This window comes from Balaenoptera acutorostrata, chromosome 9, assembly GCF_949987535.1.
Source record: "Balaenoptera acutorostrata chromosome 9, mBalAcu1.1, whole genome shotgun sequence".
Taxonomy (NCBI): Eukaryota; Metazoa; Chordata; class Mammalia; order Artiodactyla; family Balaenopteridae; genus Balaenoptera; species Balaenoptera acutorostrata.
In genome coordinates, this window is record NC_080072.1 from 100,236,778 (window position 1) to 100,262,825 (window position 26,048).

General features: G+C 40.1%; 2 protein-coding genes across 6 annotated transcripts in view; both read left to right on the forward strand.

The window, feature by feature from the left end:
- Positions 1-594: 594 nt before the first annotated feature.
- Positions 595-8,309, forward strand: TLCD5 (TLC domain containing 5). 4 transcript variants are annotated; one of them, XM_007196684.2, is made up of 3 exons: positions 595-762; positions 2,827-3,026; positions 4,808-8,309. In XM_007196684.2, exons 2-3 carry the CDS (start codon positions 2,828-2,830, stop codon positions 5,344-5,346), a joined length of 738 nt encoding a protein of 245 aa, XP_007196746.1. In that variant the 5' UTR covers positions 595-762; position 2,827; the 3' UTR covers positions 5,347-8,309. The 4 variants fall into 4 exon arrangements, with proteins under 4 accessions (XP_007196746.1, XP_007196747.1, XP_007196748.1 ...); XM_007196685.2 differs by lacking the exon at positions 2,827-3,026; XM_007196686.2 differs by lacking the exons at positions 595-762; positions 2,827-3,026 and adding an exon at positions 804-1,258.
- A 2,403-nt stretch (positions 8,310-10,712) lies between these two features.
- Positions 10,713-26,048, forward strand: part of ARHGEF12 (Rho guanine nucleotide exchange factor 12) — a 143,946-nt gene continuing 128,610 nt past the window's right edge. For both annotated transcript variants that reach the window (XM_007196687.3, XM_007196688.3), the window contains exon 1: positions 10,713-11,751. In XM_007196687.3, the coding sequence (XP_007196749.2) occupies positions 11,720-11,751 (32 nt within the window). In that variant the 5' untranslated portion in view covers positions 10,713-11,719. The remainder of the gene's footprint in view (positions 11,752-26,048) is intronic.

Genomic DNA, 26,048 nt, shown 5'->3' on the forward strand with positions numbered 1-26,048 from the left:
CCATTGCTGTAAGCACTTTACACATGTAAAGTGTGTAGAATTCTTGCGATAACTTTATGAGACAGCTATTATTATTATCCCCATCCTATGAATGAGAAAACGGAGGCACAGAAAAGTAACTTGTCCAAAGATACACAGTCAGTAACTGAGCCAGGTTTACCCTTAAGCCTTATACTCTACTGCCAAGTTGGTGACAGGGTTGACATGAGAAGAAATATGTAACTCTAATTTTCAGGCCTGAGCGCTTCCCTGGAAATTAGTTATTTGTGTGCTTGCTTCATAACTTAGACTCAAGCGTGAGGGCAGGGACTATGTCTTTCATCTCACACAGTGCCTAGCAGGGGTGCAAGCACTGAGCAGGTGCTCTACAACTTGTTATGGGATGGGCTGTCCCATCGTGGGAGGAGGGGATGGATATTTATTCTAACAAACAGACAACAAACAAACACATAAGCAAGGGCAACAGCCTGCAGGTCTCACGTCACCACTAGGTCATCATCACCCCTCCCCACCACCGCCCCGCCCCCTCAGGCCTGCGCGAAGAAGGAGGACCCTCCCTCCCTCTTTCTGAACAGTCTCTGGTCCAGCTCTGGCTGTGCGCTCCGTCCTCCCAGCCAGCAGGTGCCCCCAGACCACCGGCTCCTCCTCTGCAGCCGTCAGAGCCTCGTCCTCTCTCCCTCTTTGCGCTGCTTCCTGATCCCGGGATCCAGGCACTGAGCTCCGGGGCCGAGGTTCCCGAGGCTTCCCGGGGCTCTCGGCCAGGTAACTGCGCGGCGGGGACCGCCCGGCTCCCGAGGCCGGGCTGGGCTCCGGACGTGGATGGCCCGGCCTGCGTGGTCCGCTGCGGGGGAAGGAAGCGGGCAGATGGCCTGGCCTGGCCTCTGAGGGGAGAGGGGGGTTCCTCCTGCCTTTGGGCGCCGGCGCGGGCGCCGGGTGGGATGCTGGCATAGCGGTCCGGCTCAGGTGCGCCCTAGCCGGGTGTGACCACAGTGTAGGTAGGCGCGTCCGGGGGAGATGCGCTCGCGGTGCCTGCCGGGCGCCGAGGTTGCGGCTCGCTCCAGCCACGCCTGCTCCGAGGCCCAGGGCCAGGTGGGCCCGCCCAGCGCTCCTCCTCCCGAATCTGGCCCTGGACCGGGAGGAGCAAGGACAGGAGCCTTGGAATTCTGAGCTGGAACGGCCATCGGCCATCTAAATACCCTGTCATTCTTTCACCCAAGAGTGAAAAGCCGAAACGCGGAGATGGAGTGACTTTCCCAAGGTCACAGAGTTGTATCTGCCATTTATAAATGTCTGTTCTTTTATTTGTTTGTAAATGGACTACCGTGTCATCTGTTCTGCCAGGGAATTAGGATTCAGGGAAGAGGACTCTAAAAATACTAATCGGCATATCCAAATGAGCTGATCCGCATTACTGGCCGGTGACCCTGGCCTTTAAAAGGAAGTGAGAGAGGACAGTTCTTTTCACTCTGGGTCCTTTGTACTTCTGGCCCTTGCTCTGAAAATTGGCCTGGATGTTTTACGAAATTATCTCAGAACTCCTTGTCAGAACTGGGCCGAATCATAGAGTTATTTTCAATCCTCTTTTCTTTCCTTTCTTCTCTCTCTCTCTCTTTTTTTTTTAAACTGAGGCTCAAGAGGTGAAAGTGATTGCTCACACTCTTATGGCTATTTAGGGGCAGAGACAGAACTGGAACTCAGGTCAATGACTGACAACTGCTGTTTTCTAATCTGATTTCAGATGAAAGCTGTACAGCACTTGACCTTCATAAAGCCCTCTCTGGATAGCATTCTTGGGAGTGGCTTGTGTATTGAAGTGTGTTGGTCCACAGATACTATTTCACTTGTCAGAATAGGGTTAAGCAATAAGTGTAGCCATGCAGAAAATTCCTGCTGAGATGAGACAGATATCTGAAATGTTTTTTACTTTTTTATTTGTACTTTCAATAGAGGAGCTAATGAATATTAATAAGGACATCTTGGTTATTTTCAGATTTTAGTCCTATCTGACTATATTGACTCCATTACACTCATTCTTGTCCTGAAACATTTGTCACCAGTAAAAATTTCAGTCAGTGGCTTTCTGACTTTGTTTCATTTTTAACTAAACAATTGTCTTAAAGATATTTTTATATCTTAACAACAACTCCCCCCTTGTACCTCAAAATCCTGCTTCCCCTTTGGTCAATCTTTGAGTTGGACTTCAGAACTGAATAGAACTAGGAGTTTATTTTTTTTCCCTTCCAAACTATTTAGGTCTTTGTTTAGTTCTGTCTTTAGGTTTACCTCAAGTTTTGATTTTGACTGATAAACCCATGATCCAAACCCAGACTTCAGTTGAGTTTAGTATCAGCTTAAAACCATGTTAAACTGCCATGTGTCATATGACTTCTAGCAGAGACCACAAATGGTGGAGGTTTTTTTCCGTGAGGGCTTCTTATTGAGATTTTTGATATATGAACACATTATCTAATACACATATTGAATTACTCGTGTATTGTAGTCCAAGGTCAGTCATCCCTGGGGGGTTATTGACATTTACTCATCATAACAACATATACCATATTAGACCATCTGCTAACTCAGAATGCAGTTCCTGCTTTTCGGTTTACAGTTTTGACCAGTTATCTCTAAGGAACACGCAATCAGAAATACAGCCACGCTTCAGTAGAAGATTCTTGGCTCTGTAGATAAGGAAAAAGTGTTTCCGGGAAGGCAATATTTTTGTACTGTCTTAGAGTAGAAATGAAGATGTATACACAAAATGACCCAATGCTGTTTTCTTAGGGTGCATCCTTTGTTTTTCTGGTTTTGGTCTTTTCATCGTAGGATGGCCTTAGCTCTGTGTCTGCAGGCGCTGTGCAGCCTGGGGGGCTGGCTCTCGCTCTACATTTCTTTCTGTCGCCTGAATAATCACCGAAGCTATGAGTGGAGCTGCCGGCTGGTTACGTTCACCCACGGAGTCCTCTCGATAGGTCTCTCAGCTTATATTGGCTTCATTGATGGCCCTTGGCCTTTTACCCACCCAGGTAGGTGGGAGACATTAGAGAGTTTTCCCTTAGGAATGTATGATTTGGGGGTAGTCTTAGAAGGATGGGACTTTTACACAGAATTTGTATAATACTGAAGAATATTGAAGAATAATTACTATTATAATGTGCTTTGGGAGTCTCCATTCATCTTCATTGTTAATGCTGATATTGTATGTGTCACCTATTGTTTCTGCTTTTCATAACTCTCTATTTTTAAAACAAATCTTAATTGCTTTTTACAATTTAATCGATCAAAATGTATAAATCATAAAGCTAATATCAACATCTACCACCAGCCCCAAACAGACACTAATGGACTGCATTATACATACTTTTTGGTAACTTGCAATTTTTACTTGATTGTATATTCAAAGGACATCATCTTTCCATGTCTATGTATATAGATCTTCCTTATCCTTTTCAGTTGTTATATAATATTGTGTTGTATGCATTTACTATCTTTTATTTAACCAATGCCTCATTATTTGGGGGCAGCTATATTAATTTTTAAGCTGCTAGATGTACTGATACAAGTGTTACTTCCTTAGAATACAAAACCTATATCCCCTTGAATTAGTTTGCTGGGGCTGTTATAACAAAATACTACAGACTGGGTAGCTTAAACAACAGAGATTGATTTTCTCACAATTCTGGATGCTAGAAGTCCAAGATCAAGGTGTTGGCGTGTTTGATTTCTTCTGAGGCTTTGCTCCTTTGTGTGCAGAGAGCTACCTTCTTGCTGTGTCTTCACATGGTCTTTCCTTTGTGCCTGTCTACGTCCTAATGTCCTTGTTTTATAAGAACACTACCCTAACATCCCTATTTTAATTTAATTACCTCTTCAAAGGCCCTATCTCCAAATATAGTCACATTTTGAGGTACTGGAGTTTAGGGCTTCAACATACGAATTTTGGAGGGACATAATTCAGTCCATAAGTCCTCTAGAATATGATTTTTTTTTAAATTCCTTAGATTCTTTCTTTTTATAATTTCTTTAGATTCCCATATTGAGCTTCTGAATTTTCCCCCAAACTGTCAAACTGATAGTAAGCAACTCTTAAGCTTTATATTTTATGTGAAGACTCTTAATGGATTCAGACATGTCAGGTCCTTGCACCCTATGTTCTTGGACATGGGAACATACTAACTTTTGGGGTTCTCTCCAGAGTCCACTTTCAAGACGAGTTAAGGCCACCAATGTCCAATAATCTAACCCATTAAGCTAAGAAATTAATCTGACATTTGGGACAGAATAACTTTTCCATTATGGTTTATTACAGGATATTGAATATAGTTCCCTGTGCTATACAGTAGGACCTTGTTGTTTGTCCATTCTATATATAATAGTCAGCATCTGCTGCTAGTGGGAGAGAATAACTAAAAGAGTCTAGAAACAGAGCTTTAGCTGGTTAAGAAAAAGAAGACAAGAAAGAGACTGTGTAGGATTTTAATTGAAAGAACAAAATAACTGGATTTTATGCTGCTACACAGAGAGGACGCTGAGATAATTGCTGGTGCTTAAATCACTCATTGAGATCTGGTGCATCAGAACAGCATTTCCTGGGCCCTGTAACATTGGTTTGATAAAGACCAAAGCTTTAGATTTCAGTGTTTTGTTTTTTGTTTTTTTTTTTTTGGTTGCCTTTAAAAAGCATGTGCCTGCAATTGTTTTTGTTTTCAGTGATTCAGAAAAGTTTGAGAAAGAGCAACACAGGATCTCTGTGTAAGGTAGCACAATTCCCAGCCACTCAATTTGCTTCTGTCTTGGTTTATTTCAGGCTCACCCAATACACCTCTCCAAGTGCACGTTCTGTGTCTCACCTTGGGCTACTTCATCTTCGACTTGGGCTGGTGCATCTACTTCCAGTCTGAGGGGGCCCTGATGCTGGCTCACCACACACTGAGTATCTTGGGCATCATCATGGCCCTGGTGCTTGGAGAGTCAGGCACAGAGGTCAATGCAGTCCTCTTTGGAAGCGAGATTACCAATCCCTTGCTACAGATGCGCTGGTTTCTTCGTGAAACAGGCCATTACCATAGTTTCACTGGAGATGTGGTGGATTTCCTCTTTGCAGCTCTGTTCACTGGAGTGAGGATTGGTGTAGGAGCTCACCTCCTCTTCTGTGAAATGGTCTCACCCAAGCCCAAGTGGTTTGTGAAGGTCGGGGGAGTTGCGATGTATGCTGTGTCTTGGTGTTTCATGTTTAGCATCTGGCGTTTTGCATGGAGGAAAAGCAGCAAGAAGTACCACACCTGGAGAAGCAGGCGGAGTGAGGAGCGGCAGCTAAAACACAATGGACATCTCAAGACGCACTAGCCAAGGCTTGCTCCAGACAATGGATTGGGTTAAGTCAGCCATGGGAACCAGGTTGGAGACATGGCTGTTACAGAATCCTGCTTATGACAAGCTTAGGTTTCAAAAAAGGGCTAAATTTATCCATCCGTTTGGTCAGTCTTGGAGCAGAACACATCCCAGTATTAAAACACTAACTTCTGCAGCTGTGTAGTTGTAGAAAGTGAGACTACCGGCAGTAGTTGTAAGTCAGATCTGTGAGGTGAGCATACTGCATTCCTTTTAAGTTGTGGTGACCCTGGCTCCTTTGTCCCTGGGAGGCTTGATGATCAGACAGCCTAGAAAGGAACTCAAAAAGCATTAGTGCTGTTTCTTCCTTACTCCTTTGAGAAGTGACTCCTTCAACAAATATTTATTCCTACTTTCTGTGTAGCAGCTTAAAGAAATGCACCTCATTTACTATAAAGTGAGGAACTTTCAGGAAGATACATGCCTTTGGCATTCTGAGCATTGGATCAGGAAATTGAATGGGGGGACAGAAGGATGAGAGAAGGGTGCGGGTGAAACCGTGACGGTGGTGGGGGGCTACTTACTGAGCCTCCCTATACCATATACTTGGTATATACCATAAAGGACTCCCTGTACTTGGGGGTCCCAAGATCACCCTCAGGCTTGGTGCTTCGCTAAGAGGACTCACAGGACTCAGCACGTAGTTGTACTTAGAGCTTTGATTTATTACAGCAAAAGGATACAACAAAAGATCAGCCAAGGGAAAAGGCACCTGGAGCAGAGTACAGGGGAAACCAGGCCCAAGCTTCCAGAGCCCTCTCCCAGTGGGATCATGCAGGATGTGCTTAATTCCCCTAGCAACGATATATTCACAATATGTGTGAAATGCCTAGAAGGAAGCTTGTTAGAGACTAAGTACCCAAGGTTTTAATGGGGGGCTGGTCATGTAGACAGCCTTTTCCTGACTCCCAGAAGGAAAGGAGGTTTTCACCGTGAACCACATTGTTTGTACAAACAGTTTAGAGCCAGTGAGCCAGTCTCATCAGTTCATGTGGGAACCTTCCCAATGAAATCTAAGTCTTCATATGTCAGCCAAGGGCCAATCTTGCAAACAGCCCTTTCCAGGCCTACTATATTAACTCTTTTCTGCACAAAAACCATAGAGCTAGAGCTTTGGATGAGAGATGAATGAGGTGTGGGCAGATTTACCGGGTCCTGTTGTACGGGTTCTGCCCTACCAGGAAAACTCTGCCAGTTCTCAGGGCTTTTGTGCATTAATCTCCTAGGCATGAGAGGCTGTGACTGAATTCCATAGGGATTTACCATGTGGATTCCACTGGGCTTGAGATGCCAGTTCAGGTTTCAGCTCTGCTATACATACTGCAAACCAGAACCAAAGACCAAATGTCCTGGCCTCAGGGTGATGAGGCTATTTTTTTTTTCCATTTCAGATACATTACCTGTTCATCCTGTTAACTACTTTTTCTCTGGAAAAGGTGCCACTCTCTCTGGATAATATATTATGACAAGGCCCGTGTTGGAAGGAAAAAATATTTCTTAATCAATAGTCTCTCAGCTAGGAAAAGGAAGAACGTAAGTGTAGAAGAAGGGCTTAGGAATCGAGAATTCTTCGGTTCTTTGAACTAATTTGGCTACTCACCTGCCAGATCATTTGGGCAGGTCACTTGTTTACTCTGCTTCAGTTTAAACCCCATTGTCAATTAAGGAAATACCCCGTTGTGAATTTCACAGAGACATTAGGTGGTGTTTTATTAATGCAGGTCTTTAATGTAGAGCTTTTATGGGAAAAAAAGGAAGTTTTATGTATTTGTTTGTTGTTTATTTATTCATTTGATTGTGTTGTTGAGACCAGTGGTGAGCGAGTAGCTCAGCTGATGAGCAAGGGTATGGGGATGTTGAAGTCAGGGCTGGACGTGAGTAGGAAGTACCAGCCCATTCGATGGTAATCCTAGCCTAATGAGTGGTCTTGAAGATGGACGTCATTGTCCAGGCATGACCAAGTGGTTGGAACTGCATGAGGTCATCATTGCTCTGGGAAAAGCGGCTTTAAAGGCATGTTAACCGTGGGTCTTTTAAAATGACTGTCTTTTGGTTAAGGGGATTTGCTGGACATGAGAATAATCTGACAGTAGCATCTCTATCTCTTTTTTTCTATGATCAGTGTCCCTGAAATGCTGGTTAGCTTCTTTCCAACAAAATTGTGGTCCAAGTAGGATGCTGGGGAATGCTGATTTTAGCAAAAGCCTAGTTAGAAAAAAAAAAAGAGTGGCTTGGCACAAAAGAAAAAAAAAAAAAAAGAAAAGGAAAAAGCCGTCTCTTGAGTTTTGGCACAGTGCAAGCCGTCCCATACCAGACAAATGAATAGACTTAATCTGGTACCATTCCTTTCTCCTTCCACCTCAGAAGTGAAGGGATTGCAGACCTTGCTCTTTTAGGGGAAAGTACTTAGGTTTCTTGAATTTCCTGAAACCTACCTAGTGATAAGGGAAGGAGAATCCCTCATTTCAGCTTTTCTTGCTGTTGTGGCTGATAACTCTGAAGGAAACTCGCTGAGAGAAAAATGTGAAATGAAGGTGACTCAGCAGTTAAGATGCTGAGTCAGTACATGAGAGGTACATGAAGGGCTAATTCACATGTGGTATGGTTGGACACATGAAGTACTCATTTGCATTTAGATTACTATGTAATAGTCATTAACACTGCTCAAGAAAGATTTATATTTCAGTGAGATTTGTACTAAATTTTATAAAAATAAACAACTTTTTATCAACCCAGAGTCTGGCTTGATGTCTTTGTTCTGGTTCTGCCAGAAGCTTAAAAAAAAAAGGCTTTTGGCCTGTAGAAATGTTGACCCATATTTATACTTATCGGTAAAATACTTCACAGCTGTTCTTATCCACCATTCCTAATACTGCTTACTTTTTGAGGCAACAATCTACATACAGAAAACAGTTTGCCAAAAGAAGGAGGAAGAACTTAATTTCTTTCTTATTTTGCCACCTGTTTGAGCAGTTGCCTTGAGAATGATGATGTCCAGTTGGGTCCACAAAGACAGGCCCTTCGGCTGTCCTCAGGCTCTGCTTCCCATCCCTGGAACAGTGTTAGACACATAGCAGGTGCTCAATAAGCAGGTTGAAAGAATGGATGAAGGCATGAGGATGTAGTTTAGAATTATCCCCCACTGGAAAACGTTCTCAAAGAGCATGCGCAGTGGATGGTGTCACCAATGTCATTTTTCTAGGTAAAGGACTAATGTCCCTGGGGCGTGTGTTCTGCCTAAATTGGTGTGACTCTTCTGAAGGTATTCTATACACAGAATTAAAACAGTCTAGAGCTATCAACGGCTGTAAAGAGGCTTTCAGGGACATTTTTTACCATTAGAGCTTTGTGCCTGAATATAGAGATTTTCATCATTAAAAAAAATAGCTCTGGAGTGAATAACCACTGACTTAATTAAATCCTTTGCTTACCATCTTCTGAAGCTTTCCCACAGCAAATGCCCTCTTTGCTCGCAGCTAGAACTTTGGGTCTGTTTAAGTTTGGAAAGATCTTGAAAGCAGCCTGCCAAGAGGTTTTGTATGCAAGGAAGAGAAGGTGAATTAGGAAACTTTCCCAGTTTGTTTTATTCCTGAAGCTCGTGTAGTGAGGCATTCTTGAAGAGAAGAGGGGAACTCATTTTTTAAATGCATGATTTGATGAGTCATTGGGTCCAATTAATTTGATACCCACACTATAAAATTATTAGAATAGGGCCAAAAAGATATTTAGTATGTCTAAGAAAGACAAACGTTTGGGGATAAGGTTTGCATTTTGGTCATTTTTTATAGATTGATGGAGCTCTTTCCAGTTACATATAGAAAATGTGCAATTATGAGTTTTCAGGATAGAATTATCATGCTAGGGTACACCAGCAGGTGGCAATGTGTCCTGGTCTGATCATTAGAAGTGGCTTGGAACCCTAATCTGCTTCTATTCTTTCCCAAAATAAACATTACAAAATTAGCTGGCTGTGCGCTGAACTTAAAAAAAAAAAAAAAAAAAAAAAATCAAGCAATAAAGAGTCATCTTTGGCCTCTGTTTATCTTTTTCTTTTTTTTACCCGTTCTAACGTCAGCCTTAGCTCATGCATCTATTCAGGGATAATGATCCTTTTATGCACTGTTGCGGATTGACTTTTAGAAACAGCATTGTTAAGAAGTAATTGTTTCCCCTCTCCACGTCCACTGTTTGTTAGATTTGCTTTGCCACTCGATTTCCACAAAGAGGCTAAAGACCCTTACCCATCAATACAGGTTTGAACTCAAAAGTCTGAAAATAGTTGGATAAAGAGACAGCCACTTCAGATGTTTGCAGGCGGAATTGAAGAAATACATTATACATGGTACTTGAATCGCTGTAATCTGCATTATGCAATCATAAAACTGGACGGTTATACTAAATCTATCTACCCAGTAGGAAAAAAATATTATTTGGGAACCCTTCAAAGAGAACTGTAATGCTATTTACTGGATAAATATATTTTATTTTCTGCTCCCATTTCTTTCCACAACAAGCTTGTTAAGTCGCTGTGGAAAGCACCATGCTTGCTCAATTTGGCAAATAATACATATAATTTTGCCAAGGCAGAAGCAACCTAAAAGCAACATTATACGAAGAAATCCTGGCTCCAATTCCCCAGCCCTATACACCTCCATCCTCCAACCCTCTGCGTGCAGCCAAGACTGGTGCGCGGCGGCCCCTGCCCTGGGATGTGGCCAGCAGGTGCCCCAGGTGAGCGGCCAAGGCCAAAACCTCTCTTTGCTGGGGTTTGTTTCACAAGAGAGGAGTAGGGTCCGGCCACCCGGATCTGAGTTCGCTTCCATCGGTCAAAAGCAGTCTGTGCGTGTTATCGGAAAAGGAAAACAAGTATGCTCCCTTAAGGAATACAAGTTTCGAGGACAAGGGGGTGGGTAATTTCCAAAAAGCCTCTTATCTACAGCTCCTCGGGATTGGGGGCGTGCTCTTTGGCGGTCTCAGGCGAAAGCCGAGTTGGTGCAAACTAGGCTCCAAAGTTCAGATCTCCGGCATTCCCGGGGTCCTGGGGACAACGGTGGGTTGGCGGGTGGAACTCCCAGAGCCAGACGGAACCCACCTCCCTCCGCCCCGCAGAACTACTTTTTCGCTCCCTCCAACAAGACTGCGGCGGAGGCGTCCGCGCGGGGGCGGCGCACACCCGCGGTCTGCGAGCGGAGGGCGGTACGCGGGACAGCGAGCGCGGGTCGCGCGGGCGGCGGGGGCGGCCCGGCGCGCCGCGGAGGGATCCCGGGTGAGGCGGTTTCCCGAAGTCAGAGGGGAGGAGGCCAAAAAAGTCGACGGGGGAGGGGAAAAGAGAGCTCGGGCTGGATGCTGCCGGGGCCGGGAAGTCAGAACCGGAACCGGAACCCGTGCGCGCGCCTGCGATTGTCGCGCGGCCCCCACCGCCGGCGGCCTCCTCTGCCCGCCGCGCGCGCTCCCGTGAGGGCCCCAGGACCCGGCGAGCCGGCCCTGCGCTCCGAGTCGCCGCCGTCGCCGCCGGCCTCCGGCGCTGGTGCTTCGAGGCCGGGTCGGACGGGAACCTCCCGCCCCTCGCGGGAACCGCCGCCTACCGGCGCGTCGGGGAGGAGCCGCCGCCGCCGCCTGTGCAGACCGCGGAAGAGCCCGGGCCTCCGAGGGATGGGTAGCAGCCCGCGGAGCTGAGAGACCAGGTTCCTGTCACCTCCGGCTGCGGGACCACCCCCCCCTTGCCCGGCACCCGCGCTTGTCCCGGCGCCCGGAGCCTGGTGGGGGCGACGAGGAGAACGAGCGGTGTCCCCCGGTCCGGGGCCATGGAGCCGCGCGCGCCTGGCGCGGGGCGGCCCGAGACGCGGCCGAGGCTGCGGCCAAGAGCGGCCGGCAGCCCCAGATAGACAGCGGAGCCCATCGGGCCCGGCCCGGCGCGGGGACTTTCAGGCCCCCAAGGCCGCGAGGAGGAGCCGACATCCAGCCCCGAGCCGATCCCACCCCGGCCTCGGAGGGACTCCCGGGCCGCCTTCCCCGAGGCTCGCCGACTTCCCTCCGTGACAAAGTTTTCTCCGGTGCCTTGCCGAGGAGGATCGCTCCCTAGCTCTAGAACTCTCCTGCTGGCGGACTTGCTCGGCGTGATTTGGGAGATAACTTGCCTCGCTCCCACCCACATCCCCTTTCCTTGACCACTTCCAGTCGGACGTTCTAGATGACTGAATGGAGTTTTGAGTTGGACTCTTGTGTCCCCTACGGAGTCGGGCCTGATCCCGGAGCGCTGGGGGTGGGGTGGAGGTGTTACTGTAAAATGCAAGTTGGATAAAAGGAGGACCTCTCGCCAAGGGCCCCAATGAGTGGCACACAGTCTACTATCACCGACAGGTTGGTATGAAGCTCCCCCTGCGCTTAGCCTCCCTGGATGGGGCCCGACCTAGCAGGAGGGTCAGTGATTGCTGATTGCCTTTGCCGAGTGAAGTTGACAGGCAGCGGACAGAGGGTTATTTCCGAGCTCTGCAATTAGTCTGGGGTTGCTGCCAAGTTACCCGGTTGATTGAATTTGGAAACGTAGTTTTGTTTTGTTTTTTCTGGAGAGAAACTTTTCTCCAGATTCTCGGAGGAGGGGTAGGTAAAGCCACGATTGTGTTTTTCTGCCCTTCGTGTGCATTAGGATTCTGTACTGATCTTGGAACCAGAGAGAGGAAGGTCATTTTGGGTGAAGGTCAGTGCCCGATGTCGGCTGGGGTATTGGTGCATCATCAGTTTTACTCCTGTCCTGTAGTTCTCTAGAGCCTGTTGCATTTTAGGACTTTATGTTTGTGAACTTCACTCTGAGACTGCCGCATGATTTATGAATTTGATGTCCTTGAAGCATTGATTTGCACAGTGTTTATTATCTAATAGTTTTCCAGAATGTTGGAAGTACTAGTAAATCACAGGTTCCTGGTGGGAACAGTATCAAGGAACTGAAAAAGGGCGCGGGAACATCATGGGGCTTGATGTTAATTATGGCATTTTTAGGATTTCATATTCCAGAAACATTTGCATTTAAAGGGTGTAAAGCCTAAGCGAATTATATAGTAGAAGCTGGCAGGTGGATTTGTTGAGTTGGGTGAGTCCTTTATAGTACTTAACTGTGTTGCTTGGTGGTGGTTGGTGAATTGAGCTAAACCATTTGTAGTTTCAGTGGAGTTCCCTTACTCTTAAGCGTTATTCTTTAGAATATTAGGTTAAGTGATAAAAGCATATTCCTTTACTACATTTTATTTCTCAGTTTAATTATGACATTGTATCCAGGTCCCAAGTTTCAGTCAGCTTTTTTTTTTGGTCAACCTTCAAATTACATCATTTAAAAAAAAAAAAAAGATCAAATAACTGAAGGGGCCAAAGAAAGCACTTTGATGAGAAGTACAATAGTACTCCAGCAGAAAGTAGTTGAATTTCCTAATAAGAGAGTTTCACCCAATTGTAAGACTCATTTGTTGATTTTAAAAGGGCCAAATTCCATTGTCATACCATAACAGCTACTCCAGAAACAGAATTTCCTGTTCCTGTTGATGCTTTTCAGTATCACGTGAATGTTCACCTAAAAGATTCCATTAAATATTTAAACTATTTATTCTTTGTGTATTTTTTTACTGTGTTTAATTTTCAGCTTCTCTGAGAGTACATTTAACACGAGTAGCAACAATGCTTATCTTGATTTCTTCTAGTTATTCCCATTCCTTTTCCTTTCAGGGTGTTTTTTGCCTCTGAGAAATCACTTTCATGGGTGTGTGGGTAATTGTTTTCCTTGTTCATTCAATTCTTGCCTTCTCTGTTGACCCTGCAGACAAGTCTTATTAGGAACTAATGTGTTGGTAGTTTTCATTGCAATAGTAGGGGTGTTTAATTTTGTAGAAACAGAACCTAGGGTCACTAGCTCATTCCGCATGAAAATCACCTAAAAGGCCCCAAGTAATGACGTTTCTTCTTTGCTTCTCAGAGATTTTCTTCCTCTTTCCATTATCTTGGAAATAAAATCTTGGGATTTGTATTCTTTTTATAACTTAGATGAGATAAAAATGTACAATAAGCATGAAATTAATTAATGCCTGTTTTTTGCCAGGCACTGTGCTAGGCACAAATGATTACGAGATGAATATTCTAAGTATAAGATGAATCTGCAAATTGGTTTGGGTATTAATATTCTGGGATGAGTTCAGGTGCTGCCTGATTTCACATATTCTTTAAAAGAAGAAAGACTTTAAAAGCCACCTAATTTAATGTGCATTGCTGAGACAGTATAGATTTGTGTTTCTTTGGAATTTACTACTAGTTCCCCCCCACCACACACACACACACAAGATTTATTCTTATGTGACCATTGCTTTTTCTTTAAACATATCTTATTCTGTAAATATCAAGCGTCCATTGGCTCTTAGGAGAGTAGTTGTCCCTGATTTGAACATAGGTTGGGGTGAAATCTGGAAGTACTGGTTTAGTGTTATTTCTGTGCCAGGATGCCTTAATAAAGTTATGGGTATAGAATAGTTCCTAGCTTCTTCTCAGCCTCACCTACCTCATCCTCTTTTCTCATTGTCTGACTCCAGTGCCCTGTAGGTATATTTTGCTGATTCTAGAGCTATTGGCAAATTAACAGTGCCTTTTTAAAGGTCTTTTCAAGTTTGAAGTACTGTATGTGGTGTGGCTTTGTTTTGTAGAGTGTGCTGACCCACCAGGCCAGCTGTGTCAGTTAGAGTTCTTTCATTGTGGTGCTTCTGACTACAGAGTCTGTCTGTCCTCAGTTGAAATCAGACTAGCTGGTTTTGGGCGTTGTTCTGTTTTGCAGTTTGTGGCAGGCGACACATGGCTGAACAAGATAAGAAGGGTTTTATTCTTGTGTTAGGGACGTGCTGAGGCTGGGATGGAATTCAGCTATGTTTAGGCTCTGATTGGTCACTTTGGATACTCAGAACTCTGTTATATCCTGTTATTATTTTGCAGTTAAATTAACACATTTGTTTACTCCCATTTTTTTCCTCTTCATCCTCTACTCCTCAGGCTCTCCAGCCTCCCTTTTAAAGGCGTAGTTATCAATTTAAAACTCAAACTATGTGTTCATGGTAGCTACTGTTTTTATGTAGTATATCTGAACTGTTAAAAAAAAAAAATCTAAGCAGCTTTTGAATACCATCCAGTGTCTTGCTTTGTAACTTCTTTGAGACCTGGAGACTATATTTTTCAATTTTTAGAACCAGCGCTTCAAAAGTGGTAGAAATATCTGATTGCTGCTGTTCAGTTTACACTGATTGCTGCATTCAGTCCTAAAATATATCCTAATTGTTTCTAATCCTCCTAGATGCTTGTGTCTCCCTGAGAGTTTAGGGGTCCTGTGGCAATTGGAATTTCTTCTGAGGGATATGAGGAGAGAATGCTTTTTCAACGGACTGAGTAAATTATTTCAGGCTATCTTCTAGAACAATGAGTTTTCAGGGACAATACAGGTGGGATTTTGTTATAAAGGTCTTTGTTGAAGTAAATGAATTTATGTCTTGTCTAGGACTTGTGGATTTTGTTGTTTTTGATTTATAAACAAAGATTTTAAATATATTGGCTTTTTTTTTTTTTTTTTTTTTAGCACTGTAAGGTCAGCTTTAAGCTTGTTTAACTGAAGCAAATTTTTTGTTCTTTGTGTTTTTTGGGTTTTTTTGAAGCAAGTTTTTAAAATGAGTCTGGAAACCTGTGGCTTCATATGCATTTACCCAGTAATTAACGTTTTCATTCATGATACGTTTTCTGCCAACACTGCCATATAAGAATGCTTTTGGTTAAAAAACAAAACAAAAAAAATTCTGTATGTGTGCTATTTTCAAGGCTGCTTGAGTCATCTGCAAGGTGAGATTATTTGTCACATTCACTTATAAAATCAGTCATTTGGTAAATACCAAATTGAAAGTGGGGACCTGGATCACAGTGCTAGCTTTGTATTCAATTTTATGTTGTCTTTTCTCCTAGTTGTTCGGTTTAAAATCCTGATTCATACAGGTATGCAGTAGTACATTCACTTGTACACTTTTACATGAGTCAACATGTACAGTCCGAAGTAAATTTTTTTAAAAGTACAGAGCTATAGTCTTACAGATAAATGGCACATTTATAAGATGTTCATATGTATTCAGTGAGATGACAAGAGAAGCTTTATTTGAATCATTACAAAAATATGTTAACCTGGTAATACCACTTAACACATTAGTGGCTTCCAGTTGTTAAAATGTAGCACATAACATTGAGTTAACATGTACGATTTTTTTAAAATTTCAGTTTAGGAAACGATATTTGAGGCATACATTGATGAAACCCATAAATGGTGGATTTTACATATTTTTCTGTGGAGCATTGTGATTCTAGGGAAAACAGTTGGAAGATCTTTGAGTAAACAAAATGTGATTGTCTCTTCTGAAAGCTGTCTAGAAGTAGGTATGAATTGCCTACCAAACTGATATGGGTTATAGAAGCAGCAGAATATATTAATGGTTTTCCAGAGGTAATTGGAGAAGCGCTTTTACATCATGGTTGTCTAACAAAGTTACTAGAAATGTTTCTTATCGTATAGTTGCTTATCTCCTAGAAATTGACCATGCCACATTTTCACAAACAGGGAGCTTAACTTCATTAAGTCTCAACCATTAAAACTTGGTTTGGATGATGTTTTAAAGCTTCATTTGAAGACATGCTCCTTTTCCTTTTAATAATTAAGGGTCTTCAAAATAGTGGTATTTGAACTGAAGTTTTAAAACCAGCAAAATTATAAATATTTTGTTTCCTTTTGTGTGAAATACCCTGATGTATGTAATGATATCCAATAGTAGTGTAGTTCTTCAACTCAGCGTGAGGCAGATCATCGCTTACACTTTAGGCAACTCATAGCATTTAGGTCAAGATTATAAAACTGGAAAGGATAGACCCAAGATATGACCTAGATTTTCTGGCTCTCAAGTCCCCCACTTTTCATTTTAAATTATTGTCTTTCTATGTGTATTTTTTCTGTCCTACTTCTCCTGTAACTTTACAAGCTGACTAAATCAGAGTTGGATTTTTCTCTTACAGGATGCTTTCTAGTACCTTATCCATTCTAATTTTAAGTATCTCTAGAGGATAAAGCTCTCGTCACTTCCTCAGGAGACTGAACAACAATCTGATAGATCTTGTAGTCAGGAAGTTTTTCCTGATCTTTAGCACAGACTTTTCTTTTAAGTTGTCCTGTTACTTGTATATACTTGCTGTACCAGGCTAAATAATGATCTCCTCCCATTTTATGTTTATGTGACTGTGAATGGTTCAGACAGTTATCCACCACCCTTTCCTTCCCCCACCCTTATTCTTAGCTTAGCCAAGTTGTATGTTCTGTTGATTCGTGTCTGAAAATCAACCTGTTCCTCTTAATATTCTGTTAACTTTTCTCCAACTGCTCTTCTAGCGCAAAATGATTTTTTTCTTTCGGCGCTGTCCTACTACAAAGTATGATATTCTATATTTTATGTTTACCCATATGCTAGAACAGCAAGTTCCAGTTTAGTTTTACTGTAATACAGGGGTCTTCAGTTTTCTCCAGGCATAGCCCAAAATTATGAGTAAAGAGATTCTCAAGATCATTTTAACTCAGTTTTATTTTAGATAGTTTTTAGAATGGATGCGGGAGATGTTACCATCAAAAAAAAAAAAAACAAACAGGTTTATACAAACAGCATAATTAGCAAATCGACTAATTAAGCAATTACTCATGTTATAAAAGCCTTGTTTACGAAGTGATTCTTTCCAATATGAGTGCCCCTAATGTAACCAGTGTTATCAATTATGTGTCAAAAGTGTAGCAAATAATAAGCCATCCTTGGTTGAAAATTCATCAGAAATGAAGATGAAACATCTCTGAACTTAGAAGTAAGTGAAGAGATGTGATTGTAGCTTTAAAGTAAAATATCTGTTACCATATGGTGAGATACATCTGTAAATTGTTATTCCTTTTTTTTTTTTTTGTGGTGGTTTTTCAGTCTTATCTTAAATGGTGTGTCATTTTTTCCATTGTTTGTACGTGTGTTGTTTTACTTTATTTTTTCTAGTTATTTCCACATATTGGTGAAAAGAAATAGACTTCAAATGCTTAGCAGTATTTTTCGAGTAAGATATACTGTTACTAATGTTGAAATAATGTTTTACTTTCTTACTGTATTTACAAGAATTGTTATTAATGATAAGTAACAGAAGGAGAAAGTGGGTACTTAAATTATTATAAGATATATATATATATATATATAAGATTATAGAGCTTTTGAATGTTGTATTAGTAGACCTTTATCGTTGATACTTAGTTTAAAATTATTTAAATAGATGTCTTTGTTCTTTTGTGTTTTGCTAGTGATTTTGTTTCCTCAAACTTTAGAATTTTGGAAACAGGCCAGATTTAGGGCATTTTACTTTCTCTACTTAGGCTATCTAGAGTACCAAGATAGCCATATAAGAAAGAAGTTTATAAGAGAGTTTCTAACTCCCAAGACAAACCTACGAAGCTAGTACCAAGAATAATTTTCAGCTTTTTGACTTTGCAGAGGTAATACATGATGGTACCAAAGGTCAGAGGCCTTGCCTAAATTGCATAAGAATGCATTACTGACTTTCAGTAAAAGGAGAAATATACTAAATTTTCCGTACTAAATTAACACGCACCAATGCAGCTGACAGTTTAGATTCATACCAAAACAGGATCCCTTACTAATTCAAGTGCTGAATCCTGGTTTTTGAGATCACAGTCACATGATAGGCCTGGGTGGCTTCCCAGTGTTGAGAGAGAAGCAGGTCTAATGGCAGTGAAAAAGTAGATTTCTTGTCGTGGGACTGTGAGTAACAGTTCATGAAGAAATTGGAAATATGTAAGGAAACCTGGTGTAGTTAATGTTTACTCTTAGCCACTTGTCACACTGCTTTGTCTTTTGATGCCTATTTTAGGCATTTAAAGATATTGCTCTGAGACTACAGTTTTGGTTAAATATTACATTTAAATGCTGATCTTAGGTTCACACACTCGAGCTTAAGGAGGATTTTGCAGGTCTTCTGTGGATTCAGAAAATGTAGATTATTCTGTTGTTGAAAAACTGGAGACTTCCTCAGCGTCTGAATAAATTATATGTGAAATTGACCATACAAGGCAGAAGGTGGCTATGTCTTGTCCAGAAGAGTAACAAGTCCCCCAAATACACTTATGTACTTAAATGCATATGATACCTTGTGAAGGTGTTTAGACATCTCTTTCCATAGATCTTAGATGGAAAACTCTGCCTGTGTTCCAGACACAAGCTGATCTGTTGTGGTTGTCCTGTACAGTCTCTGTGGTTTACTCAGGGGAAGTGGTTCTTGTGGGTAAAGGTCTGATCTTTTCAGAGATTGTTGGTGGCACATGCACTGTCAGCTTATTTCCTGTCTTTTTGGCTGTTTGGGCAAGACCTCCTCAGGGCAAGTACTGCTGAAGGCGTATTTAAATATTTTGTAGTGGCAGGATAGATGGTTATAATGCTGTATAATACTTAACTCTCGGGCGACACGAGGGTTAAATTAATGTTTGTAAAGTGCTTTGAGATCCTAAGATGAAAAGTGCGGACATGTCCCTAATCATATTTGCAGGTTATTGCTCAAATTTAAGTAAAAACATAGTCATGTAGTAAAGCATTAGTTTATTGGCCTTGAGACTTCTGTAACCATTCAAGTGTTGTTTAGTCACCACAAGAGTCATGGTTAGAATTTTTTCCTTTTCTTTTTCCTTCTAATGCTTTTTAAAATAATTTTACCCTACATGGGTTAACTTTGTAGAGTAGATACCTTGTCTCTAGTTAAGGCTTGTCTATGGTTAAGGCTTATTCACAAAACTCAACACCTAGAGCGAGCTTCTTCACCAGCTTAATTGGCATACTAAAATAATGTAATTGAGAGAATTTCCTTTGAGATCGGTAGCTGCACCACCCATATACAAGACCCTATATTTGCTTTGCTGAAACCTTAGGATGAGCAAACTGATAGAATTGCATGTGTTATACTCCTAATTTTTAAAAATGTTGTTTTCGCAGTTAGCCTTTGCCACTTTAAATAATTAACAATGAATGTTTTATGGGAAGAAGTTTTCTTTAAAGCTAAATTGCAACTAATTTTCGAGTTCCTTAAGGGTAGGAGGATAGTTCTTACTCATTTTTAATCAGTTACTATCTGCTTTATTATATTTTTATTCACTTTTAATGCTAAAAAGCATAAGGAAGAAAAAAAAAAGTCGCCCAAATTATCCAGCTATCCAGATGACGTTATTCAGGTCACACACACACACGTACACACGCATGAAAATTCAAGTGATAGATAATATGATATAATACTATATAAAGTCTCCCTCTGATCTTAGCCCTATTCATATACACCTCTGGTTCTCAGACTCTCCCCTCAAAGATAACTATAATTCATTTTTTTGTGTGTCTACTTTCCTAAACATTCTTATAATATTTTAATATTCTTGGTACCTAGCCTGTAATAGGTGTATCTATCAGCTTTTGCTAGGTTGTGCTACCATAGCAACACCTTCAGATATCCGTGGCTTACTGTTTTACTTCTTGCTTACATTGCATCTTGTCAGCTGTGGATTGGTTGAAACATTTTTGGAACCCAATATGCCATTACTGTGGCAGAGGGAAAGAGCAGGAAAACTGCTCATGCAAACATACAATGGCTTTTAAAACTTCTACTCAGTCAAGGTGTACATCACATCACTCACATGTCCTTGGCCAAAGCAGTCATATGGTCACGCTCATTGTCAGTGGGCCATGGATGTATACTCCTCCCACAGGTGGCATTGCAAGTCAAATGATAATGGGTGTATAATCCTCTTAAGGAAGGAAACGGGAGAGTGAATAATTAGGAGCAATAATATAGCCTACCACCGGAGATGATCAATAAATGCTTGTTAAATGTGAAAGTTTTTTTTTTTATGGAGTATTTTAAACATATACAAAAGTACAGAGAATAGTATGATAAACCTCCATGTTCTCATCATTAGCATCAATAACTTCGGTGTATGGACAATCTTGGTTCATCTGTTTCCTTACCCTGCTTCTCCACTGGATTATTTTGAAGCAGTTGCTGGATATCATAATTTCACCCATAAATATTCCACTGAGTATCTCTGAAAGATAAAATCTGAAAGTGTAACTTCTTTTAGTAAATTCTTACTATTTAGTTGGAGGTAATGGTACTGTGTACTGACAGGTGTCAAGTAGGAAAGGATGTTCATGAAGTGTGTCTAGAATTTGACAGCCAGAAAGTTGTTTTGATTTCATTTTGAGTATTTCTGGAGGAGGCTTACAGCAGAATGTCATCTATTTTAACAATTCCTCCTTTTCTCTACTTTAGTGTGTGTGTGTGTGTGTGTGTGTGTGTGTGTGTAGCATAAGCAGGTAATTAACCTCTGGAAAAAAATAACATTGCAACAGATTTGATTTGCAGGAGGTTCCATTTCTCACTGAGCCTCTGTTGGAATGACGCCAATTGAAAGGAATCCCAGCCCTTAATGGCTCTAAGTCTTCTGGGAGTTCCCAGTCAGTAATGTTATTTACTCTGGAGAAGAACATCAGAATCATTTATAAAAATTCTGTATTCACCTCTGCTGTTTGCTGTGCAGAGAAAGGTTCTATCAAACCTTTAAGGAGATCCCTAAGATGATATAAAAGTATGGAAGTGAGTCTGTCTAATTTTAGTTTAGAAATAATTAAAGTCACTTTCAACTGCTTAGGTTAGTTCATCTGAGGGCCTTTTTAAAGCCTCCATTTTGACTCAAGACTTAATAGATTTTACTAGCATATAATGTAATACAGTAAGTTTACTTATCATTTCTATGGTTATGGGAGTAATAGACATTATATTATGGATTTAGAATCATAAGTTTCACAGGACATTCTTTGGGGAGGGGGTGTTATGTAACAGTGGGAATCAAATTAAACAGATACAATCCCTTCTTCAGTTTGTAGATTGGCAGGTGACAATGAGGTGATCAAAGAGGATTTATGCAGGCTAGTGAATAAATAAATTATTGTATATAACATGATGAAAATAGTTTATTTTAGTATAGTGTTATCTAATTGTTTTCTTAACTGGCTTCTTTCACTGTGCATAGAAATACTTAGATTAAAGTGGTCTTTATAGGTATCCAAGTAGTTTTAGTTTTCTTTAATTAAGTTATATTGTTAATCTCATTTCAGAATCCATGTAGTGACTGAAGTAGAAAATTGGCTATCATGGACTTGTACATAAAATTTTATTTAAATTTGATTTTTTCTTGGCATTGGATTGATTCTGGCTTTGGGGCAATACAGTCTATTTTTAATAAAAATAATAATAAGCAGTTTTTTCCCATGGAGAATAACTCTTTGACTTGCCTTTTGTTCATATTATTTTTCTGTTGTATCATGATTGAAAAACATTCATTTTGAGATAATAGTTTGTTAGTACCTTTGTCAGAATAATATACTTGCACTTTGGTTGCATTTTAGTTGCATTTGTTAATTGCGTAATTTGGGGAATGGTTTGTGGTTTCTTGTAACTTATGTATTTGTGTTTACTTGTGTTTCTTGTGTATTTATCCAGAAGCCCTACATGATCAGAATTCTTGAGACAGTGTTTAAAAGTAAATTGAGTGTGTTAGTAAATGGATGTGAATAGTAAAAAAAAAAAAAAAAAGAGAGAGAGAAGGTTCTTACCATGCAATTATTGCATAACAGGCTACGAGGTATAATTTGTTTCCAAAAAAAGAATTAAGTAAAATATATCTATTGATAAATATTAGTAATTATATTAATTTTGACTTCCCTGGCAGAATTCTTTTTGAGATTTTCTCTTTGTTAGAGATTAAAAGTAGCTTTTAAAGGAAAAGATATTTTAGCTCTTAATTATATATATATATATAAATTTTAATTTTTTAGCCTTTGTAAGAGAGGAGTAGTAAAAGGGAAATGAATGAGGATGATGTAGAGAAAAGAGCCTGGGTTTTGGTGCGTCAGACTTGTTCTGCTTACAAGCTGGAAGACCTTAGGCAAATTTACGTCTCTGAACAACAGTTTAGTTTTCTCATCTGTGAAAATTGGAATAATATCACTTACTTTTAGCGTCGTCATGAAGATTAAACGAGAATGTATTTAAGTACATTAAAGAGGTCGGTAAGTTATAATAGCTCTTATTGTTTAAACTTCAGAAATTAGTTAGGTTTCCTACAACTTTGATCTATGCATTTAAAATGATTTTTTAATTCATATGTATTTGCTGCTGCTACTGCTGTGACAGTGTTTTTTCCTTGCTGTGATAATATTCCCTTTCTTTTATATTTCAAATTATAGGCTGTTCTTAGAATTAAGGTGCATTTGGAAGTGAGGAATAGACTAAAGAGACAGTTATTTCAACTCAGACTGTGAAACAGTAACATATCTAGTTACAGAATCAGTAAGACTTTTTAGGATTGACAGTCAACCTTTTTTTGTTTGTTTGTTTTTGAATTTTATTTTATTTATTTTTTTATACAGCAGGGTCTTATTAGGACAATCAACTTTTAAATCTGCTTTTGATCACTCAGAATTTGTCCAGTTCTGTCTTGACAACATCAGTTCATTTGTTTATTCATTTGTTCAGTTAAATATTGAATGGCTACTCTGTGTAGGTCACTGTGTTGGCGAAGTTACTTTGTGTTCTTGTTACCTGCTGATTTACATTTAAGAATTAAGAAATTTACCTGTAAGAGTGATATTCATTGATTAGTGTTGAAGGTTAAGATGAGAAGTCATGTGTATTTTGGGGAAGTAGTGGTATGAAATCATAATTAATAGTTAAATTTATCTTATTTTTTAAATAAAAAAATTAATGTTACTTTTTATCATATACTATCTTTTTATGTTTCGTTTCTATTTTTCAATTTAATTGTATTTTGGTGAGTTATCTAAACTAAGATGAAAAGGGCATGGAGTAGGTTGAAATTTAAGAAGCTTTTAGATGTCCATTGCTTTTGCATAGAAGAAGTCACATTTTATTGATTAGGCATTGCTTTAGTCACTACTTGAAGGAGAACCTCTCTACTCATTAGCTACCTCTTTGAAGGTAGTAGCAACCCATTAAGCCTATACTTTGTCATCCAGTGATAAATATGGTGATGAGTTGATCAGTGGAAGATTCTGGAAGCTACAGTAGTTTGATTATTAGGAAGACTGCTTAAGTCATGATGACTTGTTGCTCTAATAGTTTACACATTAGAAAGGTGGCAAGGTGAAACTAGGTGAAAAATGAACATTTAAAATGAGATGAAATTTAGTTTTATAAGGAAATTTGGGATGTGATAAAGGATTTTATATTTACTGAGTACATACTAAATGCTGAACACTGTCCTAGGTACTCTCTGTGCATCGTATTTTTAAATTTTTCTCAGCTGTGTAAGTTAAATATTGTTGTTCCTATTTTAAAACAGAGAAAAATGATGTTCTGAGACCTTCACTACCTTGCTCAAGGTCACATTATGATTCCAATGCCCACTTTCTTCTGGCCTACGGGTCTCAGGTTTGCTTATACTATGATTGGCTCAGCTGGATCAGTCAGTGGATCTTTTGAATCAGTTGGATGAAACCCAGAAAGTGGATTTTGTCTACAACAAAACCATTAAAGTGTTGTCTTTACATTATAATTTCTAAACTATGTTTTATTCTTTTTACTCTTAATCACCTATTTATTTATTCCCTTTTCCAGAGGGATTTTGTCTCATTTCCTCTAAAAAATGGCTATATTGTATTTCGGTTTCTTACTCATTTTTTGAAACTATATACATACATCTGTAAACATTGGACTTTTTTGAAGCCGAATATGTGTTGCTTGTAAATCATTTTCCATTATAACTATCCCAAAGTTCTTTTAAGAAGTTGAAGGGACTTTCCTGGTGGCGCAATGGTTAAGAATCCACCTGCCAATGAAGGGGACACGGGTTCAAGCCCTGGTCCGGGAAGATCCCACATGCCGCGGAGCAGCTAAGCCCGTGTGCCACAACTACTGAGCCTGTGCTCTAGAGCCCATGAGCCACAACTACTGAGTCCGTGCGCCACAGCTACTGAAGCTCACGCACCTAGAGCCCGGGCTCCGCAACAAGAGAAGCCACTGCAATGAGAAAGCCCGCATACCGCAACGAAGAGTAGCCCTCGCTCGCCGCAACTCGAGAGAGCCCGCGCGCAGCAACGAAGACCCAACGCAGTCAAATAAATAAATAAATAAAAGAAGTTTAAGGCCCATCTAATACAAGTTTTATTTATTTATTTATTTATTATAGGCACACAAAACAGAAGTGACTCAAAAAATTGTTATATTGAGTACGTAAGAGTAAGAAAAGGCAGCAGATGAATGATTTTAATAGTAAGTGATTGGGCCTTTGTGAAACAAATGATATAAGCAAATTGGGTTTAAGTTTTTTCTTAGCAAGTATCTATGTTTGGTTAAGTGGTAATGGAGACTATGTTTTCTTTTTAAAGATTTCTTGTTATAGTAGTGATCTTCTCTTCGTCATTTAGTTTATATTTTCTGCCACTTAAAGAAATATTATCCCTTTTATTCTAGCTCTAGATGCATCTTCTGTGCCATAATACATTGTTACTTTTAATCTTCATGTCTTCTTTGTAAATGATGTTTTTATTGTTGTTACTGACAATTCCGTGGCATGAATCGTTTTAGTCTGGCCACTCTTTATGCCATAACATTGGAAAACTTGCTTAAGAGATATTTCAGTGTATTGTTTTTTAACCTAACTCTTTTTAGCTATGAATTGTTTTCTTGCATTTTCTTTGTAACCCTAGAGAATCTGGAACAGAGATAGGCAGATAGTTGGTTTAAGAAAGAAGCCCACAAACCAAATCATTATTTAATAAGTACTGTTTCTAGGTAGAGAAAGGCTAGAGAATTCTAATTTGAGAATTTTACTAGGTTTCAGACTTACAAAGAGGCTGCACGCAAAAAGGCAATGCCCTTTGAAGCATTCTTATGGATGTGGAGACTTTATAGCCCTTAGGGAGATCTACAGACATCCGCTATGCTGAGTTCTGGGAAGCTGCTTTTTCCCATGCTTGCAGCCTCCCTGTGGGGTAAAGTTCTGTTAATTTTGCATAAATATTTACCATATCTCATTTTAGCTAGCATTGCTTCCTCACACTGTTAGCAATAAGGAAATCTTTGCTTATCCAGCTTGCAAAGTTTGTTATCGATATGACTCGTCTGGAGAATGTTGTTATCTTTGTGGGTTGATGAAGTTAAAAGTCACATTGGAAAAAATAATGAGGAGGTAGATGACAAATTCACAGCCCATAAATAATCTATTTATTATAGAAGTATTTGCCCATGCTTATTTTCCATATTTAAAAATGAGCAGGTTATTATCATACAAACAGTATGATTCACTTCAATCTTGTCACATCTAACAAGTCAAATCATTGACACTTTCATATATTTTGTCTGTATGATACTAGAATAATTTACATTCTCATTTACTACACTTTTACAGTTGTTTACTCATTTAGTAACAATAAGTTTTCATTTATTAAGTATAATTCTAGGTGCTTTTTAGGCATTATATTTAATACATACAAAAACACAAGACAGATGTTATT